The 23,325-nt window shown below is 51.4% G+C and overlaps 2 protein-coding genes across 4 annotated transcripts; one reads left to right on the top strand and one right to left on the bottom strand.

The window, feature by feature from the left end:
• The first annotated feature begins 7,688 nt into the window (after positions 1-7,688).
• Positions 7,689-10,720, top strand: LOC149914575 (uncharacterized). Of its 3 annotated transcripts, none has more exons than XM_090126684.1 (4): positions 7,689-9,780; positions 9,878-9,949; positions 10,049-10,120; positions 10,220-10,720. In XM_090126684.1, exons 1-4 carry the CDS (start codon positions 9,192-9,194, stop codon positions 10,480-10,482), a joined length of 996 nt encoding a protein of 331 aa, XP_089982810.1. In that variant the 5' UTR covers positions 7,689-9,191; the 3' UTR covers positions 10,483-10,720. The 3 variants fall into 3 exon arrangements, with proteins under 3 accessions (XP_089982810.1, XP_089982807.1, XP_089982809.1); XM_090126681.1 differs by having other exon boundaries at positions 7,689-9,003; positions 9,103-9,780; positions 9,878-10,120; XM_090126683.1 differs by having other exon boundaries at positions 9,881-10,120.
• Positions 10,721-15,101: 4,381 nt separating this feature from the next.
• LOC149914576 (olfactory receptor 14J1-like) lies at positions 15,102-16,058 on the bottom strand. Its single transcript, XM_090126694.1, has one exon. It carries the CDS (start codon positions 16,056-16,058, stop codon positions 15,102-15,104), a length of 957 nt encoding a protein of 318 aa, XP_089982820.1.
• Between the last annotated feature and the right edge of the window lie 7,267 nt (positions 16,059-23,325).

A 23,325-nucleotide genomic window follows, 5' to 3' on the forward strand; every position in this document is an offset into this window, starting at 1 on the left:
TGTAAGACAACTGCATCATGACTGTACTCTGAAATCTGCTGAATTAACCACCAAATGCCCACTGGACAGTGACTAACTCCAGAAATACTTAGTCCTACCAGAGTGTGATTGCTAAAACAAAAAGGGCACACAGACCAGGACAGGGAGGGGTGGACTTCCCCTGGGCAGGGCAATGATCCAGCTGAAGCAGTGCAGGCACCTCATCCCTAGATGGAAACCCTGCAGCTGAAATGGGATTCAGCTCCCCACGGACCCCCAGGAGCTGAGATTCCTCTGGTTCATTTCAGATGTGCACAAGGAGTTGCCTGCATGTGAGCTCTTGCTCTGAGTCCTTGGTCCTTCAGCAGCAGGGAGTCAGTTGCTCACACACAGAGCCTGGGTGATGACCAAGGTGCCTGGGGTGCTCCTGGATGTGTGCTAGTGCTTGGGAAGTGTGTGGGAAATCCCTGAGACAGACACCTCCTTCCTGAGCATCAGCTGAGGGCAAGAGAGGGGATAGTGGCATTCTTGTTCATCCTAAATGGCAACAGACTCCTGCGTTCAGGGCACCCAAGTGTGCCTTTTCCACCCATCTCCATGGAACATGGAGAGTTATGCAGCTGACTAAATGGATCTTTCTCTGTTCTCTATCTACTGCTTATTCTGAAGCTCAAGGCACTGCAAAGCTAATACACGTCTTTATTCTTCAACTGATGAAACCTCAGTTTTCTATAGGCTCTCATGTGAATGGCATCAGAAGCAGCCTAGTGTCATGCCAGTTCCCTGGGCTGTCCAGCACACTCACATGCAGCTGCAAATTCAGCACTGGGCCTTCAGGAAAGCCATGTCCTTGCTTTGTCTGTGCTGCTTGGGCAACTTGGCGCCCCACAATGTGTTCAATGCCTTTGTGACACCTTTATAAATGCCACTGATTTATGAGGGCCAATGGCATCCTGGCCTGCATTAGAAATAGTGTGGCCAGCAGGAGCAGGGAGGGAATCATCCCACTGTACTCAGCACTGGTGAGGCCGCACCTTGACTATTGTGTCCAGTTTTGGGCCCCTGACTACAAGAAAGACATTGAGGCCCTGGAGCGTGTCCAGAGAAAGGCAACAAAAGTGGTGAGGGGTCTGGAGCACAAGGGGGTCTTAAGAGGAGCGGCTGAGGGAGCTGGGATTGTTTAGAGCTGGTAGTAGCAATGGTAATGGGAGGATAGTTGGGCTAGATGATCTTACAGGTCATTTCCAACCTTGTGATTCTATGATTCTATGATTCTATGGATGCACTGAATCCAATAATGCCTCCTGAATAGGATGTATTTTTATGTGTTTTTACACTAATGAGAACACCAGCATATGCTGGGCTAGAAAGCTTTGTACACTTGCAGGTCTGAGCTCTTGTTTGGACCACAGGGATATGGTTATATGGCTTCCACAACTGGACTGTAGCACAAGTCTTTACAATGGATGAGCAAGAAGACAAGGCAGGGCCACTGCCCTCTGTGAGAATGCACTGAGCTCTTTCTGGGGATGGCAGAGCAGCCAGGTCAGAGCGAATGACAATGGCAAACCGAGGAGACCAACAGTGTCTGCTCCTGGCTTCCTGATCAGGAAGAGCAAGTGGAAGGTGCCCTCTGCAGACAGGTGGGAGCCTCATGTTGTCAGGCCCTTGTCCCCTTTGGGGGCCTTTTCTACTGCAGGGACAGCAGAGCAGGGCATACACCATCCAGAAGATCCCTGCAGAGCACAGATGGCAGCTTCTTGAACAAGCCATACAGGAACCAGAGATGAGGGGTGCTCTGCCAGATCTCATACTCACTGGCAAGGAAGGGCTGGTGGGGAAAGGAAATGTCAAAGGGAACTTGGTCTGCAGTGGCCATGGGATGGTGGAGCTGAGGAGTCTGAAGGGAGGGCAAAAGACACGTTCACACATCTGAGCTTCAGGAGAGCACACCTTGGCTTCTTCAAGTATCTGTGGGGTACAGAACAGCAGGGAAAGGCTCTGAGGGAATAGAGTAAAAAAATGTGGTAACTATCTGAGGATCTTGGCTTCCAGGCAGAATACGTCCATTCCAAGGGAGAGGAAGCCAAATAAAAATGTCAGAATTCCTGCATGGTTGGGAATGGATTGATCTCACCCAAACACTGAAAGGAAGCAAATAGGTAGTGGAAACAAGAAGAGGTCACCTCGCAGCAATGCAGAGACTTTGTCCAGAGTACCTGTTGAGATGAATATAGGTAAGTCAGAGTTCAACTGCAATTGAATGTGCCCAAGCATACCACAGACAAGAGGGGCTTGTAGAAATACAATGTAGTCTACGAAAGGAAGGCTAGAGAGAATGTGGGCCCAGTGTAGAATGGGGCAGGGAACCTGGTGAGACAGGACATGGAAAAGCCTCTGATAGTCATTTTCTTCCTGACCTCACGGTTTATTAGTTGGTCTGGGCTTCTTGGAATCCTAGGTGCCAGAGACAGGTGGGAACTGTTAGTGTAAGGCAGATGTACTGTTGGTGCAGAAAGAGGTGGAATACCTAAGCAAACAGGATCCCCTGTTGGAAGAGGCCGACAGGAATTGTAGGATTTTGGAATGGTTTGGGTTGGAAGGACCTTAAAGACCATCCAGTTCCATCTGCCTTGCTGTGGGCAGGGGTGTCACACAGTAGATCAGGATGCTTGGACCCTTGACATCTTGAACATCTCCAGGGATGGAGCAGCAACATCTTCTCTGGGCAGCCTGTTCTCTACCAGCTCCATGCCTCACATCATGATCTATGGAATGTTAGAAATTCCTTCCAAATGTCCAAATATAAATCTCTCTTTCAGTTTATTATCTTGTCATCCTAGCCCTACAATTCAGAAGTAATGTAAGAAGTCCGTCTCCACCTTTTTGTGTTTGAGCAAGACCATGGCTAGAAGATGGAAGGAAGGCATAATGCAGAGTAGTGCCTCCACATTTCAGATCCCCAACACAAGGAAGATGTCTGCAAGTGGGAGATGGTATAAATGTGTTCACACTTCTCAACTTCAAATATTCTCATGTGTCATTTCTCACTTTTTAAGCTGTAGACACTCATATTTGAGGGATATTGTGTCTTTTATTTTATTTATTTATTTAGATACTTTTCCTAAAAGGACAATGTTTTAAAGAACTGTGTTAGCAGGACACAGATGTCTTCAGGCACAGGGACACAGACAGTGGTGCCAGTGCCAATGCCCTATGACTAATGCCCAGCATCCACTGCTGCTCTACCCTGCTGCGTATTTGATGTCCCTCATCCTCCAGGTGTCTCCAGCTCTCCTAAATCAGTGACCATGGTTCAGGGCGTGTTTTCAGCCTTGAAAACCTCCCAGCTATCTGGCTGATCTGTGACCTTCACAGAGATTACTGGAACTTGCTCCATCTCTCCAAAATGTGATGGACTCTTTTCTCAGTTCCTTAGCTGTGACTGTATCTATCCCTTCCTATCCCCGTCTAACTCATTTCTTGTACAAATATTCCGAGTGAAAGACAAACATTATTAGGTGCATCTTGGACAAGGCATGCAGTTATCACTGTGTTTTACCATTCATTCAATTGCATCATGTTTACAAAAGTTTGTTGGCAAAAAAAAAAAAAAAAAAAAAGAGAGAAATCTTTCCTTGCCCATGTGCAGCTGGTTCTCTAAGGAAAGCCAGTGGGAGTTGGTGCAAAAGACGATTAACTCTGAGTGGGTAACTGCAGAGGAGAAGTGTGATGTGATGAAAAGAGGTGCAAGTCCCATAGGGAAAAATGAGAAGAAGTGGGGTGGAAAAGTTGAGGAGGACATTTGTCCACACAGTGACAGAACAAAGTCCGTTAGGGGACATCTTGGATCAATATCAGTTGCCAAGTGCTGCTTTAAATTCTTGTTTAAACCCAACTGTAAATAAATAATCAACAAATGTCTGTTGGATTCATCGTCCTTAAGCAGTCTCCAGATGCCTCTCCAGTTTGCTGCACAAGTTCTGAACACCTGAAGAAGATGACAGGAAGGCACAAGGCACAGGAGGGCTCTTCAGGTTGTAATGGGCCCCAGGGGGCATTTGTTGCTGAGTCCATCAACCTCCAGTGCACAGAGAAGATTGCACAAAGTGCTCAAGAAGACAAAGTCAGAAGGAACAGTGAAGTTTCTTGGAGTATTAATGGGCCCCACTGAGGGCCACTGACAAGCAAGCTTCCCCAGGGACTTGTTAGAGCAGATAATTGGAAGCCATGATTGCAGGCAGACCAAGGCACTGGGATGGTGGCTGTGATGCTGAGCAAAGCCTCCTTTGTCTTCTGAAGCAGAAAGACCAAGGCCTGATCCCCAGAGCCTCGGCAGGGAGATCGTGTCCCTCCCTCCTGCTGGCTCAGGGCCCTTCCTGGGGCAGTGGGATGGAGGTTTGTCTGATGTCAAATGAAAGACCAGGGCACAGCAGCTGCCAGACTCTGCATGGGGTGCAAGGATGCCGTGAGGCCCAAGTCCCATGTGGGCAGTGTGTCTCACGCCAGGATGTGGGATGTGAGAGGGGCCCAGTCTGAACAAGCAGTCAATCCCAGTGAAATGTCGAACTCCAGATCTTTCAGCTCTTCTGCCCTCCTTTGGACAGTCCCCAATAGTTTTATGTCCTTTATGTTCTGCAGTGCCCAGAAATGCTTCCAGTGCTCCAGCAGTGCAGAGCAGATCAGGAAAATCCCCCCTCAGTTCCACATTTAGCAATGCCATGCACAGTGCACCCAAGGGAATGGTTGGCCTTCCTGGCTGCCTGGGCACACTGCTGACTCATGTTCAATTTGATGTTGACCAGGACCCCCAATCCCTTTCAGTCAAACTGCTCTCCAGTGTCCCATATTCAGTCAGTATGTTCAGGGTTGCCCCTACCCAGGTGCAGAATCAGGCACTTGTTCTTGTTACATGTATTACAATTGGTGCTTACCCAGTTCTCTAACTTGTCCACATCGCTCTGTAAGTCTTCTCCAATCTCATAGAATCAACTTGGTATCATCAGCAAACTTTCTCAAAACATCTAGTCCTGCATACAAGTCATTGATGAAAACAATAAAGAGAAGTGCCCTTAATTGGAGTACTAGGGAACCCTGCTATTGGCAGTCCATTAGCCTGATGGAACCACATTTACTGTAATCCTTTGGTCCAACCCATTGGCCAACTGCTCACCCATCACATTATGTTTCCGTGTAGCTGAATGCAGGACATTTGGCCCAGAAGTATGCTGTGAGAAATAGTATCAAAGGCTCTATTGAAATCCTAAAGGATAACCTCAACTGTCTTCCCTTGGTCGACTCAATGGGTGATGTTGTCATAAAAGGACATTAAGTTAAACAGGACCTTCCCCTCATGAACTTGTGTTGGCTGTGCCAATGACAGAATTGTCCTTCAAGTTATTTTCAGGAACTCTCAGCACCATTTTCTCCATATGTTTACCAGCCTTTGAAGTAAGAATGACAGCTCTGTAATTGCCGATGTCCTCTTTCTTCCTCTTCTTTAAAATTAGCTCAGTGTTTGCCATCTTCCTCTGAACTGGGAACTGGCATGACCCTAGACTTCTTCTGATGCCACTCTCATAAGAGACCAGAGCAAACTAGTAAGGTGTCATGAGTGAAAGACTGTAGATGTGTCATAGCTTTGTAATGCCTTCAACTCCAGACTATGCCACAGATGGAGCAAAGAGGAAGATCTGCCTCTTGTTCTGAGCTCATCCATTTGGGCAGCAGAATGACACGACATGCTCCATGGGGACAGGTGCAAAAGGCACAGTGGGTGCCCCAAGCACAGGGCTGTGGTGGCATTTAGGATGGCCACGAATACCTCCCTTCCGGCCCTCAGCTGATGCTCAGGAAGGAGCTGTCTGTCTCACAGATTTTCCACCACAGTTTACAAGCACGAGCACACAGCTAGGATCACCCCAGGCACCTTGGTCATCCCTGAGTGTGTGTGTGTGAGCAGTGCAGTCCCTGTTGAATAAAGAGCACGGATTCAGATAAGGGGCTCACACACAGACACCTCACTGTGCACACCTGAACTCAGCTAAGGGGATTCCCAGCTCCCATGGTTCTGTGAAGGACGGAATCCCATTTCAGCCCCAGGGTTTCCATTTGAGGGTGAGATGCCTAAACCTACATGTAGGATGGGCTGGCCTGATGGAATCAGAACAAAGGGAAATGGCTTCAAATTAAAAAGGGGAAACTGAGGTTAGATGTTAAAAAACATTTTTTTACACACTGTAGGCACTGGAAAATGTTGCCAAAAGAGGCTGTGGATGCCCCATCCTTGGAGGCATTCAAGGTCAGAATGGATGAGATGCTGGGCAGCCTGATCTGGTGTTGAGCAACCCAGACCATGGCTGGGGGATTAGAACCAGGTGGTCTTTCAAGTCCCCTCCAACCTAAGCCTTTCTATGATTCTGTAATGATATGACTGGAGCATAGGAAGTTCCCCACAAATGTGCACAAGAACTTCTTTACGGTGAGGTGACGGAGCACTGGAACAGGCTGCCCAGGGAGGTGGTGGAGCCTCCTTCTCTGGAGATATTCCAGACCCGCCTGCACACCTACTTGTGCGACGTGATGTAGGAAACCTGCTTTGGCAGGGGGATTGGACTCCATGATCTCTGGAGGTCCCTTCCAACCCCTACGACTCTGTGATTCTGTGATTCTGTTTATGAACAAGAGGAGTGTTGAGACATCTTCAGGGCTGACACCAGATAACAAACAAAATAACAGTAATTAACAAATGTGAACCTTTGATACGATTGTGAACCTGGAGTACCCAGCCAGCGGGGAAACGCGGGAGGCAAGGGGGGAAGAACAGGGTATGCAGACTGTTGTGTTGTGTCCAGAGGTGCTCCTGCCCGTGGGACGCCCGCCGTTGCAATCGTGACTAAAATCTGCTTTTCTCAGAGATCCCGTCCTGACAAAAATCACTGGGATGTTTCCAGCACCTGCAAGGGGTGCCTGTGTGTGTGTCCGTGTGAGCGTGCTGAACGAAACTCACAGGGCCGTGTGCTGCTCTGGGTGCGTGGTTTGCTCGCCTCTGCTCCTGAGACAGCCTGTCTGTCAGCTCCAAACGTACCCTGGGACGGACAGACGGACAGACAGCCAAAGGCGGTGCAGAGCGGTGGGATTGCACGCGTGCACGCGCACGAGGACGTTTCCTCGACGGCATCTGCGTGTGAGCGTGCAAAAGGGCTGCGTTGCACACGTGTCTGCACGCGCGTGTGTGCCTGCATAACCACGGCTGGGAGCATCGGGGTCTTTGCACGTGGCTGCGTGGTTTTGCACACGGCTGCACGCTCGTCGATGGTGCGTGCACATCGGTGCACGCGTGTGTGAATGCAGAGGGGTGCGTGCGAGTACGTCTTTGCACTCGTGTGCACGGTTCTGCACACACGCGCATACAGACGCTCTCAGGGGCCGTGGAAGCGGAGCGGGCGCGCGGCGACAGGCATCGCCGAGGGCAGCCGGGCCGCGGCCAGACGAGACGCGCGCGGTGATGACGCAAAAACCGCGCGTCCGCCCACAGAAAGGACCCCGCGCGTAGTGCCCGCCCCGTTCCGCGGCCCGACCAATGGCAGCGCGGCGGGGGCGGGCCGAGCGCGGGCTCTCCGCCAATGGCGGCCGCGGCTGCGACGGCGCCGGCGGAGCGCGGGGCTCCGCGGGGGGAAAGCGGCGCTCCGCCGCCCCGCGTCCCCGCCGCCGCCCGCCCCGTGCCTCGGGGACGCCGGGCGGTCAGGGGAAGGCGGCGCGGGGCCGTCCGTCCCCCGTCGGCGCCGAGCCGTCCTCCGGAGTCGCCGTTCGGACGGGAGCCGGTCGGAAACGCGGTCGTTTCCGTTGATCGCTCTGCGCGTTCGTCGATTAAACGTCGAAGCTTCGTTTCCCGGCGCTTCTGCCCGCGGTCGTTTCTGCGGCTCCGATAACCCGCCCCGTCCCCGCGCCCGGCGCCGGGTGAGGACGGGGCGGCGCGAACGGCCGCGTCATAGGATGCGAGCGCCGGCCCCGTCGCTCCCCCCGCATCCCCTGCCGTCCTCGGCACCGCGTGGGAAATGGCTGGGCTGGGATTCTGGGAGAGCCGGGGCGGCTCAGCCCGCAGAAGAGGAGGCTCGGGGGGATCCCGGGCACGGCCGTCGGTCCCCGCAGGGAGGCGCGGAGTGGGGGATGTTGGGGTGGTTGCAGCGGGCCGAGAGCTGCGGCTCCTCCAGCTCCTCCTCGCTGCTGCCGCCAGTGCCCCCGTCGCCCTGCTTTGTGCCCGGGGAAGGAGATGGTCACGTACTGAGTGTCGGGTGTGTTGGCCCCAGTGGGGGCACTGGGCAGGACTGGTGGCCCTGGGAGGCTGTGGAGGGCCGCAGGAAGCGCTGGGCACGTATGGAGCTCTGGGTCAGTTCTGGGCTCCGCAGCTCCAGGCAGCCTCTCCTGTGGAAGCGCTGCAGGGAAGCTGCTCTGGGGGAAGGTTGTACTGTGCTCATCTGCAGAGGTCCCTTCCAGCCCCTGTGCTTCTGTGACATTCGGATGTGTGAAGGGAGACGGCCAGCAGGTGGAAGTTTGGTGGCTTTCCAGAGTCAGAGCGCCGCAGCCCTGCGATGCCACCGCTTGTTTGAGCGTCATCAGCCACGTCCCTCCCTTTGTCTCCATTCACTGCAATGGGAGCTGAGTCGAGTGCAGCTGCAGGGCTGGGGCACCCACGGCCTGTCTGGGCAGCAGTGCCAGGGCCTCGGCTGCCTCTGGGATGAACTTCCCTGACATCTAATCCAAATTTCCCCCCTTTACGTTAAAACCATTCCCCTTTGTCCGATCACCATCTCGACACTTAAAAAGTTCATTTCCATCAAGTTTATCATCTCCACTGAAACAATGGAAGGCCACAGTGAGCAGCCACAGCGAGTGTTGGTGACGGGGCAGGCAGAGAGCAATGCCTGTGACAGTGTCACAGAGAATCCTTGTGAGCTCAGGGGAGAGGGGCTGACCTCAGCGGTCACGGAACCCCCCGCTGCCACTCTCGAGCTCCCGCGGCAGGTAAGGCAGCAGGCTGCTCTGCTCCTGGCACTGCGGCCCTCTGGGTGATCCCAGTGCCCCAGATCTCAACCCGGTACCCATTTGGGCATTTCCCCACAGAGAGAATCCCTTCAGGGACGCTGACGGTGCTTCCGACACCCGACGCTGCTTTCTTTGGATCCCTTGTGCCACCACCGGCCACTGCTGCAATGCAGCCCAGCATCGGCGGAGCAGTGCCGGTGTCACCGCAACCCCTCCCTGTCCCCAGTGTCACCCACGGGGCGCCTCAGGCCTCCGTCTGGCCTGGGCTACCAGGTGTCCAGGGACAGGGAGCGCAGCTCCCACCTGGGGGGCTGCCTCCAGCCGTGGTTCAGCTGCCACCCGGGGGGCAGCACTTACCGCTGCTGCAGCTGCTACCCTGGGATCAGCACCCAGGTATGGCTCCCCCCACGGCCCCTGCCCACTGCTGGGGACATCCCCTACTGGCAGGAACACCGCAACCCCAGCAGCCGTTGGGGCTGTGGCCTGGGGCCGTGTTCCATGGGGAGCCCCCGCAGCCCGCAGGCAGCTGCCCGCTGCAGGCCTCCGGCAGCCCCGTCCTTCTGCCAGCACCTTCAGTGTGGCAGCAGGTGCTCCCCGTGCCCTGCACGCTGCCCGCCAGCTGGGAGCAGGCGGTGGGGCCCTTTGGAGATGCCGTGGTGCTCACAGAGGACCAGGGGCACCCAGCGCCCACCGACGTGTGCCCCCATCCCACCACAGCTCCACTCACCTGCAGCACCGCAGCGCTGGAATCAGGTGGTGAGTTTGGGGCTGCAGAGCGGGCGGCAGGCTGTCCGCACCGGCTGGCTGTGGGAAAGCTGGCATTGCCCCACTGGGGATTTTCTTGCTTTTCCAGCAGTGACAACGAGCGCAGACGTCTCGCAGGACACCATGGACATCGATGACCTCCTGACGTGGATGAACAGCGGTGAGTTTGGGGGCAGCAGAGCTGGCAGGGAGCTGTTCGCATTGAGCGGGTGTGGGAAAGCTGGCATTGCCCGTGTGGGGATTTTCTTCCCTTTTCCAGAAGTGACATCCAGCACAGAGATCCCGGACGACATCCCGGACATGGATGACCTCCTGGCGTGGGTCAACAACGGTGAGTCTGGGGGCTGCAGAGCTGGCGGGGGGGTGTCTGCATTGGGTGGCTGTGGGAATGCTGTGATCATCATTCTGGGGGATGTTCTTGCTTTTTCAGAAGTGACGAGTCCTCTGGAGGTCCCCCAGCAGAACCAGGACCTGGTTGATGTCCAAGCAGAGGGGACCGATTACACTCAGACTGTGGAAAACGGTCACAGTGAGCTGCTGCCAGAACTGAACGTCCAGGAAAGGGCAGAGCTGCTGCGGTGGATCGATGCCACGCGGCCACCGAGCCCAGCTGTCCCCAGCAGCCTCGACAGCGCTCCTTTCATCGCAGCGCTCCCTGACTTTCCCTGGGCCGGCACGGAGCTCATGGATTAAATGAATTAGACCTCCTTTAGTTCTTTGAGTCACAATTCAATGCCTTTTGCTCTCCGCCTCTGTAGCAGATAAATTTTTACTCATCTGAGGACTGACCTGGTGGGTCTTTTCACACTGTTCCTTTTTCATGTCCATAGTTGGGTGGGGACGTTTTTCCAATGTGATGGGTTTCACCACAGTGACTGTGACCCATACTTGAGACTTTTGGGCAGAGCTTGACACCAATGACCCACAGTGGTTCACGGATGTTTGTGTTTATTGAGAATAAATCAGAGTTTCTTGGCTTCCCAGTGGCCATTTCAGCGCTGAGTCACCCCCAGGGCTCCACTGACTTGTCTGGGGGGCATGTGCTGGGTTGGGCTGCAGCTACAGGGACAAAGACAACAGTTGGCAGTTACTTCCCGGAGACCCTCTTCCCAAGTTCCATCTGCAGCTTCCAGGGGCTCTGGTCTCCTGTAGGTCCTCTTGGAAAGCTGCCTGTCCCTGGGGCCTCCGGAGATGGCATGGGATGCTTGTGATCACATAGTGGAGCTTTGCTCCCCACTCATTTATCCTTCAATTAATCATAATCCTCACTCATTTATCCTTCAATTAATATGTGTTTCCTATTAATATTTATCGTTTCCTATCTACCTATGTAAAGTACTTATCCTTTTGGTTAGGCGAACCACGCTGGTGGGATATGGCTGAGGAGTATGCTCTGTTTTTAGGGAAGTTGTATTGTATTTTACTGTTGCTTGTTTCAAAGTAGGAAGCAACATCCTGTGCTTGTTGCAAACAGTTCTCTAAGAAAAGCAGGTGAAGGAATGGTGTAAAGGAACTGTAACATCCAGACTTCAGTGGAGAATTCTGCTGTCAGGAAAAGTGATGCAAGTGCCAGCTGGCATACAGCAGACACGTCAGGCCTGGGGAGGTGAGCAGTCAGGTTGTCCGTACTGTGTCAGACCTCAAGCAATTGCTTTTCCTGCCTATGCAGATCTCCTTAGGAGACTCTCTGGATCAACATCAATTGGAGAATCACAGAATCACAAAATGGCCTGGGTTTGAAGGGGCCTCAAGGATCGTGGATCTCCAACCCTCCGGCCACATGCAGGGCCACCAACCTCCACGTTTAATACCATCCCAGGATGCCCAGGGCCCCATCCAACCTGGCCTTGAACACCTCCAAGGATGAATGGGGCATCCACAGCCTCTCTGGGCAGCTGCTCCAGCACCTCACCACTCTCTCTGTAAAGAACTTCCCCCTGACAGCCAACCTAAATCTTCCCTCCCTCAACTTCAAACCATTTTCCTTTGTCCTGCTGTTACCTACCCCTTCAAAGAGTTGATTCCCCTCCTGCTTGTAGGCTCCCTTTAGGTACTGAAAGGCTGCAATGAGGTCACCCTGCAGCCTTCTTTTCTCCAGGCTGAACAAGCCCAGCTCCCTCAGCCTGTCTTAGTAGAGGAGGTGTTCCAACACCCTGATCATTTCCATGGCTCTCCTCTGGATCCTCTCCAACAGAATGATGCTCCAAAAGCAACAAGATGCACTACTTTAAAACACAAAACATTTTTATTGGGTGCCCTTTGAAGTCTTTTTTCTTTACTACATTATGAAACCTCTCCACCTAGATGTATAAATCTTGACTTCAAACACATTATGGAACAGACATGGCTCATTGCAACTTGCTGTACTTCAGAGAGACCCGTGGTACATTTGATGTCAGGTCTAAGAACCTCAGGTATTGAGTGGATAATGTTGTAAGCACTTGAGAAAGTAAAGTTGGAAGAAAAAGAGGAGGGATCTTGGCGTAGTAATGGGGCCCACTGAGGGACATTACCAACACAGCCTCCCCTTGGACTTGTTAGAGCAGGGAATTGTAGGCAATGATTATAGTTAGGTAAAGACTTGTGCTGAGAAATCTTCTGGTTTGTTTGATGAAGAAAGACAAGGCCTGACATCCAGACCCCGGAGGGGAGATCCATCGTATGTGAGGGAATGAGCTCAGGGCTCATCCTGGGGTTGGTGTGGTGGGGCAGATTGTACTCCATGTGAAGGACAGCAGTGTGACACCTCCCAGTCTCTGCACAGAGATTCAAGGAGGCATTAAGGACCCATTACCATAAGCATAGCAAATCTCCTCACAAACCATGGCCAAGGGGACAAAGATTTCATTGCTTTTGGGCCCTCCATCCTCACCAGCACCCACTGCCTTCTCCTCTGCAGGATTTCCTACGCTGCTCCAACCCAGCCCCTATTTCCCTGTGGTCTGCAGACACCCACCTCTCCTCTCTGCCCCGCTCTGACCCTGGCACTGCAGTCATGTCACTGATGTCTCTCAAGCCCCTCTGAACGTCCCTTGAAACACAAAGCCATGGAGTGATCCCTCAGCATGGCCCCACATCATAACTTCCAGTGACAATTCCTCCTCCTCATGCCCCATCTCAAGCTTTCAAGCTGACCTTTGAGGGAGTTTTATCCCTCCTTTGCACATTTCCACTACCAAGGTCAACTCCATCATGTTGGAAATCACTTCCTCATGGAAACGCCACCCATCAGCTTTCTTGTGGCCTGTCAGCCATTGAGAAGAAGGAACCTCACCATCATCTTCCAAGGCACGTGCCAGCTTCATGGACAGACACAACCAAGTCACGTCCCTCCTGCTATGGAGTTGTGTCCTCACACAGAAGAGCCATCACAATCCCTTACACAAACCTCCTTCTTCCTCCATGGGCCATGCCAAGTGCTCAGGCAGAGAGGATCCCACAGGCAACACAGCAACCTGGCACTTTCTGTCGGCCTCTCAGGGACACTGCAGATGTGATCCTGTGTGCACAGATCCCAGCCAGAAGTCAAGGGCTGACCACCAGCTGCTTCAGGCAGAAGGCAGCACACCATTCCTTTCTGGGACACGCTCCTGGGGCTGGCCTGTCAACTGCACACACAGAAGTGACCTCACAGCCACCTTCACAGCCTCGTGCCACCTGCAGGCCCATGAGGGCCTGAGGTAGAGCTGAGCTCATGGCAGCATTCCTACCCACCTCCTCCTTATGGCCTCAAGCTGATCAGTCACACGTCACCTCCTGTACAGACATCGCCTCACATTCATCACTGCATTACATGGATTTGCTCTAAGACTCCACCATTCCTGCTCTGCCCTGAAGGGCCAAGTACCCAAAGTTTAGGGTTAGGGGAGGGGTTGATGTTCAAGAGGGCAGAGCACAGGAGCAGGGTCTGTGGGTGTTGGGTGTTCAGGATAGGGATTAGGGGTTAGACGTCACCTTTTGGGGCAGCAAGTAAGCAAAGGTTTAATGAAAGGGCTTGGTGTTTTGCTAAGGTTTTCAGGACAGTGTTAGGGTACAGGTAAGCAATACGGATTAGCGTTCTGTTTTGGGCTGCAGTGAGGGTATTTAACAATTGTTAAATTCAATATTTTAATGCTAGCAATTAAAGCTTGGTTTTAGCATGAGTGGGAGAGTAAGTGTGGGAATCTGTGCAGTCCATTCCTTGGGAATGTTCTTGGCAGCAACTTTTAAAAAAGCCCAGAGCCTTCAGGCACTGCCATGAGGAGATCTCCATTAGCAATAGACTTGCTGTGGTGGAAACTGTCTGACAGAAGTGCCCACTGCGTGTCCTTGCTTGTGTTTGCAGCCACACAGCAGCACTGTCACCAAGCCACAGGAGCTGCAAGGCTAAGGGGCTATGGGGCTGAGTTTCAGCTCAACACAGCGCCAACACATCACTGAATTCTGTCTCTCAGTGCAACCCTGAGCCTTTTCTTGAAAAGTTTCTGTCTCTCCTCTGTTGGCTGTTCCATTCCTGAGATGGAAGTGGCACCTGACTCAGGAAGGAGAAGGACACAGAGCTCTGCAGGAGGACCTGCACCACCTGCCCAGCAGCTCTGAGCTACCCCACAGTTGCACTTCCTACCTACAAATTCATGCTCCAGAATGTCTCCTGAGAGTCCTGGGGAACCTTTCCCTGGCTCTCATGTGTGCTTCAGCTACCATAGGCTTTCCTGGACGCAGTGCCCACCTCTGTGTGGCAAATGGAAAGAAGACTGAAGGGAGACTTTAGGGAAAAGTCTAAGCCTCTGAGATGAAAACCCATATCCAAGACATTTTCTTACACAAGGTCTCACAGGGACTGAGGAAGAGGGGATCTGACAACCAACGTGCAAACCAGGTGCTGCTGCTGGCCTGTCAGAGGCACTGACAGATGTCAGCCTGAAAGCACAGACCCCAGCCAGGCGCCAAGGGATGGCCTGTCAGCTATTGCAGGCTGCAGTCACTGCACAGTTTGATTAACAGCTGTATGCTTCGTGCTGGATTATGGGGTGCTGAGAACAGCTGACCCCGAAAGCTCCATAAATGTCCCACAGTAAGGAAGACAGACAAAGTCATTGCATTCCCGTTGTTTGGATAAGCTTCACGGAGATCCTGTTTTATAATGTACTGTGTGACTGGGCAACACTGCAAAGGTACAAACTGAGTAGTAATTGATGTGGATAATGACATTTAAATGAAAAACATTAGAACACATAAAACACGGAATAAAACATTCAATAAATTACACTTAGAAAAGTAATACGTAAACCAAGTAAGACAGTTTGATTCTGTCAAAAACTGTATTACAACTCTTAGATAGAAAAAGGTGGGCAGTTCACTGCTTTCGAAACGCATTTGGTCATCAGTTTCTGAAGAGCATCTTTGAGCTCCTGGTTCCTCATGCTGTAGATGAGGGGGTTCACTGCTGGAGGCACCACTGAGTACAGAAATGACACCACCATGTCCAGGGATGGGGAGGAAAGTGATGGGGGTTTCAGGTGGGTAAACATCACGGTGCTGAGAAATAGGGAGAGCACGGCCAGGTGAGGGAGGCACGTGGAGAAGGCTTTGTGCCGTCCCTGCTCAGAGGGCATCCTCAGCACGGCCCTGAAGATCTGCACATAGGACACAACAATGAATACAAAGCACCCAAAGAAGGCAAGAATACTAACAACAATAAGCCCAACTTCCCTGAGATAGGATTTTGAGCAGGAGAGCTTGAGAATCTGGGGGATTTCACAGAAGAACTGATCCACAGCATTCCCTTTGCAGAGAGGCAGTGAAAATGTATTGGCAGTGTGCAGCAGGGAATAGAGAACCCCAGTGCCCCAGGCAGCTGCTGCCTTGGTGGCACAAGCTCTGCTGTCCATCAAGGTCCCGTAGTGCAGGGGCTTGCAGATGGCAACGTAGCGGTCATAGGACATGATGGTGAGAATGCAATACTCTGCTGAAATGAAGAAGAGAAAGAAAAAGACCTGTGCAGCACATCCTGCGTAGGAGATGTGCCTGGTGTCCCAGAGGGCATTGGCCATGGCTTTGGGGAGAGTGGTGGAGATGCAGCCCAGGTCGAGGAGGGCGAGGTTGAGGAGGAAGAAGTACATGGGGGTGTGCAGGCGGTGGTGGCAGGCTACGGCTGTGCTGATGAGGCCGTTGCCCAGGAGGGCAGCCAGGTAGATGCCCAGCAAGAGCCAGAAGTGCAGGAGCTGCAGCTGCCGCGTGTCTGCCAATGCCAGCAGGAGGAACTCGCTGATGGAGCTGCTGTTGGGCATCTGCAGTTCCTGGGCAGGGAGTCCTGTTCAGAGAGCAGAAGATAATGATGAGTCAAGACCTTTTTCAGAAACGCTCCTCCTGCTAAACTTCAAATTATTTTGCGCCATAACTTGAATTTATTTTCATGAAGTTCAGCATTCCATAAGCAGATGACCATTATGGAGCTTTTACATTTCTCTCATTTCCTAATCTTATCCCATCTCCCTTGGTACTTTCATCTGTTTCCCTGTCTCATATCTTTAACACAACTGCTCTAAAAGCACCCAGCCCCAACTGCTGTGCCCTTAAAATTCTATTAGAGTAAGTTGCCTGATTGCAGGGTAAGTACATTATTCATGTCTGCAGAAAACGATGGTATAGTAATTTTGTTCTATTGCTCAAGAGAGGAGAGGCTGAAAGCACATTCTGTGTGACTGTTCATAGAACAATTGATTGAGAAAAGTGTGATTCAGGAGTCTCAGAGGTGTGTTCAAAGTTGACAGCCCCTTTTAAATTTCTGCCTTGAATCATTTTCTTTACACTGAGAAAAGGAAAATCCCTGCCTTGTCTCTCCTCTTGCACAGTGCCCTTCGAAACACTCTGGCATGCACTGTATCTGTGATGCCCCTGCCTGAGGCAGCAGCTGTGGCAGCTGTCGTGCCGGGGGCCTCCTTCCCCCCCCACTTCTCCCGCAGCACCCTGGGCAGCTCCCAGGCAGGCTGAGTGCTGAGCCTGGCAGGCGGCAGAGTCCCTGCCCCGGCACACAGCCCCTGGGGCACAGCAGGGACCTGCTCTGCAGGACAGCCCTGGGCACCCGGCTGCAGCCCCGGCTGCACAGCCTGCAGCCGTCCTGGGACACGCAGCCCTCAGGGCTGTGCTCTGATGCAGCAGCAGGGAAGCCTTCAGCTGGAGCAGGTCTTTTTCCATGATCAAGAAACTGAGCGTATGCAGCCTGTTTTGCAAAGGGATGTCCCTGATTTAGATATCCATATCCCTGCAGTAAAGCCCACTCTGCTGCCCACAGCCAGAGACTTACTGGGTCAAGGGCTGTGAGCAATGCCCTTCCAGTGAGCTCACATCCTGCTAGCATACCACTCTGCCTGTACGCTCTTTTCCTTCTTCTCTCTGTCACTTGCAGATCATGCCCCCAGCCCTGCAGTGTGTTGCACAGGAGCTGCTCCTGGGCACAGCTGTCTACCTGCTGTGCTGCCCACTTGTATGAGCTCTCTGTGTCCCAAGAGCCCAGAGCAGCTCAGCAGCAGAGAATGTCATTTCTATCCTCCCAAAGACCTCCCTTGAGATGTCCCTGGGTCTCCAGGGCCAACAGCTCCTGTAAGACAACTGCATCATGACTGTACTCTGAAATCTGCTGAATTAACCACCAAATGCCCACTGGACAGTGACTAACTCCAGAAATACTTAGTCCTACCAGAGTGTGATTGCTAAAACAAAAAGGGCACACAGACCAGGACAGGGAGGGGTGGACTTCCCCTGGGCAGGGCAATGATCCAGCTGAAGCAGTGCAGGCACCTCATCCCTAGATGGAAACCCTGCAGCTGAAATGGGATTCAGCTCCCCACGGACCCCCAGGAGCTGAGATTCCTCTGGTTCATTTCAGATGTGCACAAGGAGTTGCCTGCATGTGAGCTCTTGCTCTGAGTCCTTGGTCCTTCAGCAGCAGGGAGTCAGTTGCTCACACACAGAGCCTGGGTGATGACCAAGGTGCCTGGGGTGCTCCTGGATGTGTGCTAGTGCTTGGGAAGTGTGTGGGAAATCCCTGAGACAGACACCTCCTTCCTGAGCATCAGCTGAGGGCAAGAGAGGGGATAGTGGCATTCTTGTTCATCCTAAATGGCAACAGACTCCTGCGTTCAGGGCACCCAAGTGTGCCTTTTCCACCCATCTCCATGGAACATGGAGAGTTATGCAGCTGACTAAATGGATCTTTCTCTGTTCTCTATCTACTGCTTATTCTGAAGCTCAAGGCACTGCAAAGCTAATACACGTCTTTATTCTTCAACTGATGAAACCTCAGTTTTCTATAGGCTCTCATGTGAATGGCATCAGAAGCAGCCTAGTGTCATGCCAGTTCCCTGGGCTGTCCAGCACACTCACATGCAGCTGCAAATTCAGCACTGGGCCTTCAGGAAAGCCATGTCCTTGCTTTGTCTGTGCTGCTTGGGCAACTTGGCGCCCCACAATGTGTTCAATGCCTTTGTGACACCTTTATAAATGCCACTGATTTATGAGGGCCAATGGCATCCTGGCCTGCATTAGAAATAGTGTGGCCAGCAGGAGCAGGGAGGGAATCATCCCACTGTACTCAGCACTGGTGAGGCCGCACCTTGACTATTGTGTCCAGTTTTGGGCCCCTGACTACAAGAAAGACATTGAGGCCCTGGAGCGTGTCCAGAGAAAGGCAACAAAAGTGGTGAGGGGTCTGGAGCACAAGGGGGTCTTAAGAGGAGCGGCTGAGGGAGCTGGGATTGTTTAGAGCTGGTAGTAGCAATGGTAATGGGAGGATAGTTGGGCTAGATGATCTTACAGGTCATTTCCAACCTTGTGATTCTATGATTCTATGATTCTATGGATGCACTGAATCCAATAATGCCTCCTGAATAGGATGTATTTTTATGTGTTTTTACACTAATGAGAACACCAGCATATGCTGGGCTAGAAAGCTTTGTACACTTGCAGGTCTGAGCTCTTGTTTGGACCACAGGGATATGGTTATATGGCTTCCACAACTGGACTGTAGCACAAGTCTTTACAATGGATGAGCAAGAAGACAAGGCAGGGCCACTGCCCTCTGTGAGAATGCACTGAGCTCTTTCTGGGGATGGCAGAGCAGCCAGGTCAGAGCGAATGACAATGGCAAACCGAGGAGACCAACAGTGTCTGCTCCTGGCTTCCTGATCAGGAAGAGCAAGTGGAAGGTGCCCTCTGCAGACAGGTGGGAGCCTCATGTTGTCAGGCCCTTGTCCCCTTTGGGGGCCTTTTCTACTGCAGGGACAGCAGAGCAGGGCATACACCATCCAGAAGATCCCTGCAGAGCACAGATGGCAGCTTCTTGAACAAGCCATACAGGAACCAGAGATGAGGGGTGCTCTGCCAGATCTCATACTCACTGGCAAGGAAGGGCTGGTGGGGAAAGGAAATGTCAAAGGGAACTTGGTCTGCAGTGGCCATGGGATGGTGGAGCTGAGGAGTCTGAAGGGAGGGCAAAAGACACGTTCACACATCTGAGCTTCAGGAGAGCACACCTTGGCTTCTTCAAGTATCTGTGGGGTACAGAACAGCAGGGAAAGGCTCTGAGGGAATAGAGTAAAAAAATGTGGTAACTATCTGAGGATCTTGGCTTCCAGGCAGAATACGTCCATTCCAAGGGAGAGGAAGCCAAATAAAAATGTCAGAATTCCTGCATGGTTGGGAATGGATTGATCTCACCCAAACACTGAAAGGAAGCAAATAGGTAGTGGAAACAAGAAGAGGTCACCTCGCAGCAATGCAGAGACTTTGTCCAGAGTACCTGTTGAGATGAATATAGGTAAGTCAGAGTTCAACTGCAATTGAATGTGCCCAAGCATACCACAGACAAGAGGGGCTTGTAGAAATACAATGTAGTCTACGAAAGGAAGGCTAGAGAGAATGTGGGCCCAGTGTAGAATGGGGCAGGGAACCTGGTGAGACAGGACATGGAAAAGCCTCTGATAGTCATTTTCTTCCTGACCTCACGGTTTATTAGTTGGTCTGGGCTTCTTGGAATCCTAGGTGCCAGAGACAGGTGGGAACTGTTAGTGTAAGGCAGATGTACTGTTGGTGCAGAAAGAGGTGGAATACCTAAGCAAACAGGATCCCCTGTTGGAAGAGGCCGACAGGAATTGTAGGATTTTGGAATGGTTTGGGTTGGAAGGACCTTAAAGACCATCCAGTTCCATCTGCCTTGCTGTGGGCAGGGGTGTCACACAGTAGATCAGGATGCTTGGACCCTTGACATCTTGAACATCTCCAGGGATGGAGCAGCAACATCTTCTCTGGGCAGCCTGTTCTCTACCAGCTCCATGCCTCACATCATGATCTATGGAATGTTAGAAATTCCTTCCAAATGTCCAAATATAAATCTCTCTTTCAGTTTATTATCTTGTCATCCTAGCCCTACAATTCAGAAGTAATGTAAGAAGTCCGTCTCCACCTTTTTGTGTTTGAGCAAGACCATGGCTAGAAGATGGAAGGAAGGCATAATGCAGAGTAGTGCCTCCACATTTCAGATCCCCAACACAAGGAAGATGTCTGCAAGTGGGAGATGGTATAAATGTGTTCACACTTCTCAACTTCAAATATTCTCATGTGTCATTTCTCACTTTTTAAGCTGTAGACACTCATATTTGAGGGATATTGTGTCTTTTATTTTATTTATTTATTTAGATACTTTTCCTAAAAGGACAATGTTTTAAAGAACTGTGTTAGCAGGACACAGATGTCTTCAGGCACAGGGACACAGACAGTGGTGCCAGTGCCAATGCCCTATGACTAATGCCCAGCATCCACTGCTGCTCTACCCTGCTGCGTATTTGATGTCCCTCATCCTCCAGGTGTCTCCAGCTCTCCTAAATCAGTGACCATGGTTCAGGGCGTGTTTTCAGCCTTGAAAACCTCCCAGCTATCTGGCTGATCTGTGACCTTCACAGAGATTACTGGAACTTGCTCCATCTCTCCAAAATGTGATGGACTCTTTTCTCAGTTCCTTAGCTGTGACTGTATCTATCCCTTCCTATCCCCGTCTAACTCATTTCTTGTACAAATATTCCGAGTGAAAGACAAACATTATTAGGTGCATCTTGGACAAGGCATGCAGTTATCACTGTGTTTTACCATTCATTCAATTGCATCATGTTTACAAAAGTTTGTTGGCAAAAAAAAAAAAAAAAAAAAAAGAGAGAAATCTTTCCTTGCCCATGTGCAGCTGGTTCTCTAAGGAAAGCCAGTGGGAGTTGGTGCAAAAGACGATTAACTCTGAGTGGGTAACTGCAGAGGAGAAGTGTGATGTGATGAAAAGAGGTGCAAGTCCCATAGGGAAAAATGAGAAGAAGTGGGGTGGAAAAGTTGAGGAGGACATTTGTCCACACAGTGACAGAACAAAGTCCGTTAGGGGACATCTTGGATCAATATCAGTTGCCAAGTGCTGCTTTAAATTCTTGTTTAAACCCAACTGTAAATAAATAATCAACAAATGTCTGTTGGATTCATCGTCCTTAAGCAGTCTCCAGATGCCTCTCCAGTTTGCTGCACAAGTTCTGAACACCTGAAGAAGATGACAGGAAGGCACAAGGCACAGGAGGGCTCTTCAGGTTGTAATGGGCCCCAGGGGGCATTTGTTGCTGAGTCCATCAACCTCCAGTGCACAGAGAAGATTGCACAAAGTGCTCAAGAAGACAAAGTCAGAAGGAACAGTGAAGTTTCTTGGAGTATTAATGGGCCCCACTGAGGGCCACTGACAAGCAAGCTTCCCCAGGGACTTGTTAGAGCAGATAATTGGAAGCCATGATTGCAGGCAGACCAAGGCACTGGGATGGTGGCTGTGATGCTGAGCAAAGCCTCCTTTGTCTTCTGAAGCAGAAAGACCAAGGCCTGATCCCCAGAGCCTCGGCAGGGAGATCGTGTCCCTCCCTCCTGCTGGCTCAGGGCCCTTCCTGGGGCAGTGGGATGGAGGTTTGTCTGATGTCAAATGAAAGACCAGGGCACAGCAGCTGCCAGACTCTGCATGGGGTGCAAGGATGCCGTGAGGCCCAAGTCCCATGTGGGCAGTGTGTCTCACGCCAGGATGTGGGATGTGAGAGGGGCCCAGTCTGAACAAGCAGTCAATCCCAGTGAAATGTCGAACTCCAGATCTTTCAGCTCTTCTGCCCTCCTTTGGACAGTCCCCAATAGTTTTATGTCCTTTATGTTCTGCAGTGCCCAGAAATGCTTCCAGTGCTCCAGCAGTGCAGAGCAGATCAGGAAAATCCCCCCTCAGTTCCACATTTAGCAATGCCATGCACAGTGCACCCAAGGGAATGGTTGGCCTTCCTGGCTGCCTGGGCACACTGCTGACTCATGTTCAATTTGATGTTGACCAGGACCCCCAATCCCTTTCAGTCAAACTGCTCTCCAGTGTCCCATATTCAGTCAGTATGTTCAGGGTTGCCCCTACCCAGGTGCAGAATCAGGCACTTGTTCTTGTTACATGTATTACAATTGGTGCTTACCCAGTTCTCTAACTTGTCCACATCGCTCTGTAAGTCTTCTCCAATCTCATAGAATCAACTTGGTATCATCAGCAAACTTTCTCAAAACATCTAGTCCTGCATACAAGTCATTGATGAAAACAATAAAGAGAAGTGCCCTTAATTGGAGTACTAGGGAACCCTGCTATTGGCAGTCCATTAGCCTGATGGAACCACATTTACTGTAATCCTTTGGTCCAACCCATTGGCCAACTGCTCACCCATCACATTATGTTTCCGTGTAGCTGAATGCAGGACATTTGGCCCAGAAGTATGCTGTGAGAAATAGTATCAAAGGCTCTATTGAAATCCTAAAGGATAACCTCAACTGTCTTCCCTTGGTCGACTCAATGGGTGATGTTGTCATAAAAGGACATTAAGTTAAACAGGACCTTCCCCTCATGAACTTGTGTTGGCTGTGCCAATGACAGAATTGTCCTTCAAGTTATTTTCAGGAACTCTCAGCACCATTTTCTCCATATGTTTACCAGCCTTTGAAGTAAGAATGACAGCTCTGTAATTGCCGATGTCCTCTTTCTTCCTCTTCTTTAAAATTAGCTCAGTGTTTGCCATCTTCCTCTGAACTGGGAACTGGCATGACCCTAGACTTCTTCTGATGCCACTCTCATAAGAGACCAGAGCAAACTAGTAAGGTGTCATGAGTGAAAGACTGTAGATGTGTCATAGCTTTGTAATGCCTTCAACTCCAGACTATGCCACAGATGGAGCAAAGAGGAAGATCTGCCTCTTGTTCTGAGCTCATCCATTTGGGCAGCAGAATGACACGACATGCTCCATGGGGACAGGTGCAAAAGGCACAGTGGGTGCCCCAAGCACAGGGCTGTGGTGGCATTTAGGATGGCCACGAATACCTCCCTTCCGGCCCTCAGCTGATGCTCAGGAAGGAGCTGTCTGTCTCACAGATTTTCCACCACAGTTTACAAGCACGAGCACACAGCTAGGATCACCCCAGGCACCTTGGTCATCCCTGAGTGTGTGTGTGTGAGCAGTGCAGTCCCTGTTG

Source organism: Phasianus colchicus, chromosome 29, assembly GCF_987193195.1.
Source record: "Phasianus colchicus chromosome 29, bPhaCol1.hap1.1, whole genome shotgun sequence".
Taxonomy (NCBI): Eukaryota; Metazoa; Chordata; class Aves; order Galliformes; family Phasianidae; genus Phasianus; species Phasianus colchicus.

Bases quoted from the DNA above. Each gene is read 5' to 3' on its own strand.
- LOC149914575 (XM_090126681.1), top strand. From the start codon at position 9,192: ATGCAGCCCAGCATCGGCGGAGCAGTGCCGGTGTCACCGCAACCCCTC. The intron at 9,781-9,877 runs GTGAGTTTGGGG...TTGCTTTTCCAG, and splicing joins CGCAGCGCTGGAATCAGGTG to CAGTGACAACGAGCGCAGAC. The intron at 10,121-10,219 runs GTGAGTCTGGGG...TTGCTTTTTCAG, and splicing joins CCTGGCGTGGGTCAACAACG to AAGTGACGAGTCCTCTGGAG.
- LOC149914576 (XM_090126694.1), bottom strand. From the start codon at position 16,058: ATGCCCAACAGCAGCTCCATCAGCGAGTTCCTCCTGCTGGCATTGGCA.